Raw genomic sequence first — 12037 nt, 5'->3', positions numbered from 1 at the left:
GTGTCAAATTTCATATAATTTCGCAAAACTAAACATTTAACCTCCATATAAAATCTGTAGGGGGCGCTGTGGCGCCAAATTAATTTATTTCACTTCAAGTAGGTTTAGGGCAAAGAGTTTAACAACTGATTCTAATTTGACGCAATTCGGACTTTATCTGCGCAAACGGCAGAAATGTAAAATTTGGGAGATTTCTGAAATTCTTGCTACAGTTTGCGGCTTCGCCGCACAGAGACCGTGACAGGTATCAATGTAATTTGGATAACTTTTGATGTCCCACTCCTCAGTAGCATTTTCACCAAATTTCAGCTTTTTAGGGCCAACGCCCTGGGAGGAGTTTGTAAAAGTACGACGTTTGGAAAAACTCCGAAGTCATGTTTAGCCATTTTTGAAGCAATATGGCCGACATTTGGTTGGGCGGACGGCGTTGCCGTAATAATATTTTTTACTTCTCTTGTCACCATCTACCTCTGCGCCAAATTTCATGATTCTACGATCAGATTTTTTTTTTGGGTCATTTCCCATCTCTCAATGCATTTTTGGTACATTTGGGGGCGCTGACGCGCCAATTTTTTAATTTTAGAAAAAGGAAATAGCCAGAATGTAGAGAGGCACGATTTTTAGAGGTGTGCTAATTTTTGTGACTTTTCGTCAATGTTCACTGGGTGAAAAATAGGGGGGTTGGTCCCGAGAAGAAGAAGAAGAAAGAAAGAAAGAAAGAATAATATTCCGATGCCAAAACAATGTTTCCCATTTTTCAAATATCATGAACTATACATTTTCGGAAAGCGCTCGCGCTTTCCTACCTCATGGTGTGGGTCCCTGGTCACTGACGGGTACTTTCGTTAATTTTGATTGGGCTCCGCCCACTTTGTGTTTTTGGCCCTCTATACAGTAATAATGTTCAATTTTTGCATTACATGCTTATATGCACGGAACATGCAAGATATGGGGAACGTATTTGTGAGCTACTTAGCGCAAATGAGTGCTTTATATGGGGATGACAAAGCGGTCGTCATCCCAATTTAAAGTGCTCGTTTAGTGCGTACTTTTGCACGGGCTTCGCCCGTTTACAACGGTAAAGTTCCATTTTTCTACTACTAATTAGTATGCACGGGGCGTGCGTGAGTGAAGGAGTGCGTTAGTGAGTGTTTGGAAGTGGGTGAGCGCTTCGCGCTGATTTCGTGCGCACTATGTGCGCACTTTCGCAGCCGTGCTTCGCACGGCCTTACGAGATTAATAGGCCTCTCGCCAGCTTGTGGCGCTCGGGCCTAATAATATTTTTAGCAAAAACAATATAGCCGTTTCCACTATAACAACAAATTATACATCGTTTGAAAGCTCTAAGCCTTCCCGATGCCGCCATGGGGTGGAATCATCATTACGAGCGCTTACGCGCTCGTCACTCCCTATTCCGTCGGGATGCCCCGCCCACTCCCCATAGACTTCCATTGATTTGAGCAGATACAAGCATGGCCCATGCCTGCGGCATGGATTCTCGCATACGGGACAATGCCAGGAGGGTTTTTGAAGGAATGCAGCGCTTCGCGCTGCTGTTGTCAACAATTAGTGAATGGGCTACGCCCATTCACTAATTGTTGACTATTTCTGTCATAGCAGGAGTAAGTATGCATGATCCATGCCTTCGGCATGGGCTAGTTCACTGTACTTGCCAGGGGCGACGGGGCACCAAACATGCGGGCGCAGCCCGCATGTTTGGTCAGACAGTTGCAACGCTGCCTTCGGCAGCGTTGCGGGAGCAATAGGCCCTCCGACCTGCTGGGGCTCGGGCCTAATAATAATAATAAAATAATATTTTTAGCAAAAACAATATAGCCGTTTCCACTATAACAACAAATTATACATCGTTTGAAAGCTCTAAGCCTTCCCGATGCCGCCATGGGGTGGAATCATCATTACGAGCGCGTCACTCCCTATTCCGTCGGGATGCCCCGCCCACTCCCCATAGACTTCCATTGATTTGAGCAGATACAAGCATGGCCCATGCCTGCGGCATGGATTCTCGCGTACGGGACGATGCCAGGAGGGTTTTTGGAGGAATGCAGCGCTTCGCGCTGCTGTTGTCAACAATTAGTGAATTTCTGTCATAGCAGGAGTAAGTATGCATGATCCATGCCTTCGGCATGGGCTAGTTCACTGTACTTGCCAGGGGCGACGGGGTACCAAACATGCGGGCGCAGCCCGCATGTTTGGTCGAACAGTTGCAACGCTGCCCTTGGCAGCGTTGCGGGAGCAATAGGCCCTCCGCCCTGCTGGGGCTCGGGCCTAATTATAAAACAACCTGTATAAGTAAAAAAAAAAGAAAAACAATTTGAATTGGATAAAATAAAAAATAGACTTACTGTATGTACACAAAATGTTCAGTTGAATATACAGATGCAGTGTAGAAAGTGAACAGTGCAGAGAGTGATTGATTAAATTATAGTTAAAGTGTTTAGAAGTGTTCATGAGTCCAGTGGTAGAGGGAAAGAAACTGTTCTTATGGCGGGAGGTTCTGGTCCAGAAGGACAGTAAGCCTCCTGCCTGAGGGGAGTGGCTGAAATAGTCCATGTCCAGGGTGAAAAGTGTCGGCTGTGATCTGACCTGTTTGTCCCAGAGCCCTCGAGAAGTACAGGTCCTGCAGAGATGGAAGTCTGCAGCCGATCTTCTCAGCAGAGCGCACAATGTGCTGTAGTCTCTGTTTGTCCTTGGCTGTGGCTCCAGCGTACCACACGATGATGGAGGAGGTGATGATGGACTCAATGATGGCCGTGTAGAACTGCACCATCATCTCCGCTGGCAGATTGGCTTTCCTCATCTGCCGCAGGAAGTACATCCTCTGCTGGGCCTTCTTGATGAGGGAGCTGATGGTGGGCTCCCACTTGGGGTCCTGGGTGATCACAGCAGCTGGATGCGCTCTTGTGACGCACTGTGATTTTAAAAGCTTGTGCATGCAACTAGTTCTGGCCCGCTCATCTTGGCCCATTGATCCTGGCCCTTCACTCCCTGACCGCTCATCCTGACCTGCTCATCCTGACCCGCTCAACCTGACCCGCTCATCCTGGTCCACTCATCCTGGTCCCCTCATCCTGGTCCGCTCATCCTGGTCCACTCATCCTGGACCTGGCCCTCATATTCTGGTCTTGGTCCGCCCATCACATTCCAGTCGCCTGCGATTCCCACACTCTTTTGTTTATTTTTTTAATATATCACTGCACATACACATATATTTCCATTTAAAGCCAAATCAAACAAACTACAATTTTAGGTGAGTTACCACTTGATTGATTCTTTTATTGAATGTTTTATTGGCATTTTGTTTGGATAGCCTTTGTTTGGATAGCCTTTGTTTGTTTGTTTGTTTGTTTGTTTGTTCTGTAAAATGCATAAATGATAAATAGATACAATTATATTGCCTCTCTATTTCCCCAAATACTTTTTACTCTTTCATGAGTAATGTTATTTTGACATTTTAACAGTACTTTTACTTTTTTGCAATTTTTGGCTACACATGCACCTCAGTTAATGTGAAGAAATAACATTTTACATTTGACCTTTGTGTTGCTCTGTGTGAATGACCACAGAAGTCACACAAACAAATGAAGTGTTCTTGTAATGAAGAGTCCTGCTCTAAACATACAAAGACATCTCTTCTCTATCTCCCATTTGTATTCTCTAAGAAACCACTATGTGATCAGAGTGGATAACCAGTAACCAGTCTAGTAATACCTTAAACAGTTTGGCCCTTTTTGCTAAATTTGGTGCAAATTTTGCAGAGATGTTTGCACTCATTCACTGCCCACACACACTCTATACGTTCATCTGTTGCAATTGTTTGGTGTGCACTGGTTAATCATGAAACCAATACTCAAAAACAACAACAAAAGCTTAAATAAAAAGTATTTAATAAAATATATTATGTACAAAATATACAACATAAATAGATCAAATATAAATCTCATAATTAAAGTACAATATGACTGAGACGTGGAAAGTACTATCAGCGGTGAGTGTGCAGCATGTTTGAGTCAGTGACAGCCGCACTCTTCCACCACCATGTCGTCATGGTGACGCAGGGCCAGGTCCTCGTTGTCGTAGTAGAGCATGGAGAGATGCGAGAGGCGTGTGGGCACACAGGACGGGCAGCCCACCCGCTCGGGGTGGTGGTGACGCAGAAGGCTCTGGACACAAACCCAAACACACATAAATGCTTGAAAAAAGCCCACAAGAATCAATAAGAGCCCACAAAAATAAGAACTAAAAGAACGATCAAGTAAAACGAGTGCTAATGTGTAAACAAGATATTGAATTTTTTTTCTTTTCTTTTACGTTTCAGTTTGTGGTTAATTTGCTCAACACATAATCTTTCACGCAGAAAAAATAGAATGTTTTATTATTTCAGTGAATCTACTTCCATGGATTTATATAAGTCATTGTAACTTCAAAAAGGCTCTTTTCTCCAAATGCATTTTCCTCCCACAGAGACCTTAGTATCAGCCCTTAAAGCACCCTACACACACCAAACTTTACAATTGTGGAGAGTTTGACAAATTGCACTGAAGAATTTGTATATATCTCATTCAAAGTCTCATTTATGAAAGTTTTAATTCCCAAATTTTCCCGTCAAATCCAGATTACTGAAATACTAAGTAAGATTTCCAAAATCCACTCAGAAAATTTTTGTGTCTAAAATGTCAAATAAAATTTAAAAGAAGAAATTTAAAACTGGCTCTATCAATTTTACTTGTTTATGTGTTCCAAACATAAGGCACCTTCTGAATCCAGAATGTTCTAAGCACCAATAATGCAGAATAAAAGGACACGTGTTGATGTTAGGGCCCCTGAGTGGGTCCTGACGGTGGCCCCTCCCTCACCTGCATGTAGGCGTGGTTGGTGGGGCTGAGCAACTCGTCCAAGGGCGTAGGACAGTCCCCCTCACAGCGGTAGGCATTGTAGCGTTTGGGGTGCACAATCCAGGCGTCCCAGCCAATCAGGTCAAAGTCCACCCACATGTCCACACGCCTGCACAGGGGCCGGGGCTCGCTCTCCTCAGGGGCCACTGTGGGTTCGGCCTCGTCTGACAGCCGCATCCACTTGTTTAGAGCTGTACACAACAACAAAACATTTCATATTTCAAACTCCATTTCATTTAGACTGTTTTTCTCTAAAATACCTAACTAAAATGAGCCCGAAGTCAAACTGAAAGGCAGTCTTTTAAGTGGACCACATCACTCCTGTTCTTAAATCCCTTAATAATAATCCTTAAATAAATAAAGAGTTTATGTGAAAATGTTAAGTCTAAATGCCATGGCACCTCCAAATTTATTTGCACTCCTCCAGCCCCATTCCATCCAGAGCTCCAAGCAGCTCCAGTTGTTCCCAGGACCAGGCTTAGGATCAGAGGAGACAAGGCCATTTCTCCTGTAGGACTAAAGTTGTAGAATACTTTGCCTTGCACAAAAGAACTGGCACTGCACAAACTGCACCTTTTCTTGTTGGCATTTGGCCACAGGTAGAAAGAGACACCGTGACATGTTTTTTACATGGATTATTCTATGTGTTTTATTCTATTGTAAATACAGTTTTTGTTTTGCTATGGATCCTCCTGCGGGTGGTGGGCCCACGGGAGGAGTCACGTTGCTCATTCGGGCAGTGCCCGGGCTGGCCCCGTGAGGAAAGACCACCAGGCGCTCACCGTCGAGCTCCCACCCCAGGCCTGGCTCCGGGATGGGGATTCGGGTAACGCCAAACCGGGCGACATAACTGGCCTTGATCTTGTGCTCATCATAAAGGGCTTCTGAACAGCTCTTTGTCTGACCCGTCACCTAGGAGGACCTGTTTGCCTTGGGAGACCCTACCAGGGGCTTAAAGCCCCCGACAACATAGCTCCTGGGATCAGTCAGACGCTCAAACCCCTCCACCACGTTAAGGTGTCGGTTCAAGGAGGGGTGGGGAGGGGAATTCTAAAATATTAGAAAAAAAACAGTTTGCAATTGGACGTGACATTTTATGACCTATTAAATGAGCACCAGCATGTTTAAGAGCGATTGTTCAATTTCAAGAGCTGTGATGGAATTTGCTGATTATGTTGCAACTGCCGTTGAATACGGTGGGTCTCTTCATTGATACAATTGATCATGCTCATTAGTTGAATGTGAATACTATGACTTTCAAGGAAAAGCAAATCAATGGCTACAGAGTTATTCTGATAACAATTCACTCGGTATGATTAATTAATTACTGCTGAAATATATTATGTTTATGGACGTTACATATTCTTTATGTATTGGTAAAGACATTGACAAATTATTAGAAAAATAAATGTATTTCTTTTTGATAAATAAGTGGTTTGACTAAATTAAAACAAAAACAAAATTTTGATATTGAAGCCAAATTTCTAGGGGTGATTATAAATTTATGGACTCATGAAATCCATGCATTAAATAAATCAAATATAAAGTCTCAAAATCTATCGGCATAGTGTATAAAACAAGAGATGTATTGATTTATTGTTCCTTATTGTTCCTTGGTTATTAAATTATTGGGGAATGCAGGGGAAAAATAAGTTTAACTCCTTGGTTAAAATGCACAAAAAATACTAAATAAATGTGTTAGTGACCATTAAAATGATATGGATTTTGTGTAGAATGTTAATCATTTTTTCTTTGCAAATTTCTGTTTATGTAAGGCAGTAAAGTATAAAATGTACTTATCGGGATAGGCATTAAATAAGGTCATGCATGCTGTGTTTATGTATGTAATTAATTGAAATATATAACCAAAAATGAATGAATCACTCAATCACTCAATCAATCAATCAATCAAGCAATCAAGCAATCAAGCAATCAAGCAATCAAAAGTGACCCAGGTGCTGAAGCTGCAGACAGCCTCAAACTCTGTCATTATTAGCTGGGACTGCGGACATGCAGTGTCCTTATCTAATTTCTCAAACTAATTTCCATCGCTTGTCTTCTCCTGGTCCTTTTCGGTCAAACAATGAACACAGGGCAGCCCTGGTGGTTCCAACATGCACTGAGAACACAGCTCTTGTGTTCTACAGGGACCGGACAGCCCTGAGCAAAGATCCCGGGACCTGATAATCCCAGAGCATCCCCCAAAGGATATTACGAGGGACACAGTCAAACACCTTTCTCCAGATCCACAAAGCACATGTGGACTGGTTGGGTAAACTCCCATGAACCTTTGAGCACTCGATGGAGAGTAAAAAGTTCAAAGGTTCATGGTTTCTGCTCCACCTGAATCCAAGGTTTGATTTGGGAAGATTCTCCTCTCCAGCACTCTGGAATAGACCTTATTGGGGAGGCACCCTCTGGTCTGCCATCTTAAACAACATCTAGAGACTTCAGATACACAGGACGGATCTCATCCACCCCCAAATTCTTGCCATGGTTCAACTAAATTTCTATTTATTTCTGTAATGCCCAGAATCCCAATTGTCTTGAAGGGCGACAGTGAAATAGAGAAGCAAGTCCAATGCAATGTCCCCAACCTCCCCCCGGATCCACCTCATTACCAGGTGGTGATTGGTTGACAATCCTTGACAGACAGACAAAGGTGACAAGTGAACATACCAACTTGTCAATGCCTAATCTCATCAGATCTCAGAAGCTAAGCAGGGATGGGCCTGACAACAACGCGGATCATGGATCACAAGCCTCTGATGTCCTGGTGCTATGTGCAGTGATGGAGCCTTGTGCTTGAACATGGTGTTCATTCTGGACAAATTGTGACTTGCAAAGAAGTCCAATTATTGAAGACCGTTCGGGTTAATATCGGGGAGGCCATTCCTCACAATCACCCCTCTCCTGGTGTTATGGGCAGGAGCTCGCTTGCAGGCCCCAAGCCCAGGCCTGGCTCAAGGGTTAGGCCCAGCTGCAATATTAAACTGTGGTTTGAAAATGACACTTAAAAATTATTCTGCAGAATTGCAAATATTTTGTTATCAGGCTATTTCTACCACATAAATAAATCCTTTCATACACATTTAGAACAAACAGAGGATCTTACTGTGCTCTAGCCGGTTCCTCTTGCGCCTCCTGGTACGCTCTCTCCAGGACCGTCCCACATATTTGGAGTTCTGAACGGTCTGAATCAGGCTGTACGCTGGCTGCCCCACTGACAGAAGCCTCTGTCGGGAGAAGAGCACCATGATCACCCGGTTTGTGGTCTCATAGGACACCTTTCTCTGCCCGGTTTCACCGAGCAACCATGTGCCACCTCCGGACCCCTCCTCAGAGTCCCCTGAAGCCTCCCAGTCTAACGCTCTGTCGTGCCAGTCGTGTAAGAAGCCTGACACATTGAAAACTTTCCAGGAGGACGTGCTTCTTGTTGGAGAAGTCTTGAAAGTTCCTAACAAAGTGCGGCCCTCTCTGCAGGAGCGTGAATGCTGAGGGCAGAAGGTTGGTCTGGAGTGGTACAGGTCTATGGCCACGGTCTTGGAGGCGGTAAAGGCCGGCAGACGAATGCGGAGCTCAGCTGACAGTACACGCTCACTGGAGGAGACGGAGGACAGGTCAAAGGTGATGCTCCAACGTTTCCCGACCTGATGACAGTCTGAGGAGAAGAGCATAGGGGAAGAGTTAGGAGAAAGGAATGTAATCGAAGAAATTCTTGGTTGACTAAAGACATTGATAAGTTGAGTAAATGTGGTGGGAAATTTGCAAAAGCACCGACAACAAAAGTGTTTGAAAATGTCTTAACTTTAGATAAGAGGATTTTTTTTTTCAAATGTTTGTGTCTATCCTTTGAAAATAGCAGATTTTACACTTGATTTTATTAATGTTTTGTCACTCCGATGGAGCTCGACAGTCCCGCCCACTTAGAAGTTTGCCGTGGTTCTGGAAATAAATTCCACATGCATTTTTGCCAGAGATTTAGAAAACTTCAAATTTTAAGGGCACGATGGAGACTAAACAGGGGAACTAATGTTTTTTTCAGTCGAAAAAACATGTGTAAAACATACAATTCTGCAAAATATATTAATAACATAGCAAGTGTGAGAAACAGATTTATGTTATCTTGTTCAGATTAAGCTTTAAAACTTGTATTTTTTTTCTAAATCCCATAGGAAAAAATTATGACAGGCATTTTACTTCCGGAACCAGACGGTGGTCTTATATCTATTCGTAGTTAATACTTATTTACGTAATTTCTTGGACCACTACTTTCTACTTGAGTAATATTATTTATAAGTAACTTTACAATGAGTAAAATGTTTTGATTCTCTACCCACTGTAGGTTGTTACTGCAATATTTTTTCTGATGAATAAACATTTTATTGTACATTGAGATTTTTTGATACAATTTCAACCAAATAAAGGTTTATGTATGGTGGCTGAGGGCTTCTAGATAGAGAATACTCAATACATATATTATTCATGAAAATCTTTTTGACATTTTGATTAATACCGCCACTGTCTATATTATAAAACGACTTTTTGTATTATTCATTCATTCATTCATTTTCTACCGCTTGTACCCATTAGGGGTCGCGGTGACTGAAGCCTATCCCTGTGACTTTGGGCCTATTATGATTATCCAAATACAACTAAGATTGTTTTTTTTATATTGGCGATTAATTAATTCAACCCTAGAGTCGACTAAGACACCATCAACTGATTAATCCTAGAAAAGTCCTTGAGACAACAGTACCACATCCAGTGCAGGAGAAATCCTCTCCGTCCCACACATCCCAGACTGAATGAAACCAAAGAGTCAAGGTTTAACCCAAGGTCTGCCCCAAATAAACATTGATATGCTCACTCCTTAGGGCTGGACAATTCAAATTCAAACTATATTTATAGAATGTCTTGGCAGAACAGAACATTTCAACAAAATGTTTACTTAGATTGGTTAATTGTTCATTTATCAGGGACAGTGCACTTCAAAATGTTGACCTGCACTAGTCTCACTGTAGGTATAGGTAGGTGCTAAACCTTCTGGGTTAAAATCATGCATCTATTATATCATCTGGATAAGACACTCCCCTTCTGTCCGCACCCAGATTGATTAGTGGCCCCTCTGTAGTACTAAACCTCTGGGCCCAAGGAGAAATCTCACAATTTTAAGTAATCCAACTGCTCGTGCTCGGCTCTGTATTATTCATCAGCTTTAAATGCTCAGTTATTTCTAGCTTAACTTTGCTCTTAGAAAGCGCCACTCCCTAAGTTTGTTTTTGGAATAAAAGCTTTTCAATTAATTCTAAAAGGAAAAAGTCAGCATCATATATACAATTCTGTTTGCATATCGTCATGTTACATTGCTACATTATGCTGCAACAATTGATTGATTCAGAGGTTTATGTTGCGAAAGGACTGTGAATCTGAGAACATTTAACCAAGATGAAGCTAAAGAGAAGCCTTTTTACAGTATATATATATATATATATATATATATATATATATATATATATATATATATATATATATATATATATATATATATATATAAAAAACATATTTACAACAAAACATATATACTTGTAAATATATATGTATATTTACAACAAAATAGTTTTTATCATTTATTTTCCAACATCCTTGTGTCATCAAAGTCATAATCGTAAAAGCGCTTCTCTCAGCACATGACATGCTTTGTGTATAGTCCAGAAAATATTTATTTGATGATTAACAATTATTTCAGCCCTACCCTAAATTTTATGTGTTACAAAAAAACATGGAAACATTGTTTGAAGTATTGTTCTGCCTGTATTCTGTAATACCTGCTAGAGATGATGTGTGGTGCTGGTTAGTCCTGTTTGGGTTTGGGACATCCTTATGGTGGACCTTCTTGAACAAATGTGGAGTCTGAGCAGAGGGAGGTGTGGACACAGGATGTGGATTGAGTTCTCCCTGCACCTCCTCTCAGACCAGTGCAGGCGTCTAAGGGCCAATATACAGCCCCACCACAACATAAAAGACTGCAGGCCCTTTAAAGTCCAATCAGCATCTGACACTGGCACTCGTAAAGAAGGCCCCTGATGTCCCCCGATTCACGGCCAATCCACACTGCTCTGTTTCGACATCCAAACGCACTTTTAGACCCAAGATATTCCAATCTTTCTCGACATTTTGGAGTGGTATCAATTAGAACTGCAACAATTAATTGATTAATCATGACCAGGCAACTATAAAAAGTAAGTGTAGTCGTATACTGATTATTGTTATTGAACTATGGACTCTAAAACACATACGAAAAGCCCTTTACAACAAAGACAGTGGCATTATTGAGTCAAAACATCAATAAAAGAAAATATATTTCTAAATAATACACTTTCATTGTAAATATTCTACATCTAGAAGCCTTCAGTTGCCATAGTTCAACCATTATTTGGTTAAAAATAGTTTTAAAAAGTCACCCAATGTCAATATATTCCAGTGGATTTTCAATTTTTCATTGCTCAAAGTGAGAAGAAAAAAACCTAAGTTGAACTGAAAAAAAAAAAATCATAATATTCCCATTGGCACATACTTTTGTCTGGAATAAATATGAGGACATTTGTAGGGGAATAAAGTTGTTACATTTAAGAGCTTTTTAACTTGACCGTGAGTTTGTATTAGTGTTGTCAACAGAATCCAAAATCAGACACTGAAACTAGTTTAGAAACTACCTGTTTCCAGCGCCAAAGTGTTCAAAGCCAAATGTAGGAATGTCAATATACATTATATTTTACAGTAAATGATGATAGTATGTGTCATATCCTAAAATGAGAATGAACTAAATCTGATCTTTACAGACCCTCTTTTTAACTCATTAAGCAAACAAATGATTATATTTTGAAATCATAAAACTGCCTTTATCTATAGTTAAAGTTTTGGTTTTATACAAGATTACAAAAACATGGTGATCTATAAATAGACCATTTGGATTAGGGCTGAATTGGTGGCGATTTCATATTTTGTATTATATTATTATCATTATTCTGAAACAAGAATTTAAGTTATAATAAAACAAACATGCTCATACCTTAATGTATAAGTCAAACTGTGTCAAATGAAAAACATAACAAAGACTAAAC

The 12037-nt window shown here is 41.1% G+C and overlaps 1 protein-coding gene across 1 annotated transcript in view; it reads right to left on the bottom strand.

Annotated features, from left to right (window-relative positions):
• Positions 1-4028: 4028 nt before the first annotated feature.
• The window catches only part of spaw (southpaw), an 8938-nt gene continuing 929 nt past the window's right edge, over positions 4029-12037 (bottom strand). Inside the window, exons 2-4 of the mRNA XM_072433156.1 lie at positions 8029-8574; positions 4875-5104; positions 4029-4181 (exon numbers count right to left, since the gene is read on the bottom strand). Coding sequence (XP_072289257.1) covers positions 4029-4181; positions 4875-5104; positions 8029-8574 — 929 coding nt within the window. The remainder of the gene's footprint in view (positions 4182-4874; positions 5105-8028; positions 8575-12037) is intronic.

The sequence above is a fragment of the Eucyclogobius newberryi genome, unplaced genomic scaffold, assembly GCF_026437365.1.
Source record: "Eucyclogobius newberryi isolate DKJ021-1_F unplaced genomic scaffold, fEucNew1.0.hap1 SCAF_6, whole genome shotgun sequence".
NCBI classification, from domain to species: Eukaryota; Metazoa; Chordata; class Actinopteri; order Gobiiformes; family Gobiidae; genus Eucyclogobius; species Eucyclogobius newberryi.
Note: the sequence above shows the minus strand (reverse complement) of the source record. Positions and strands in the feature narration are given on the sequence as shown.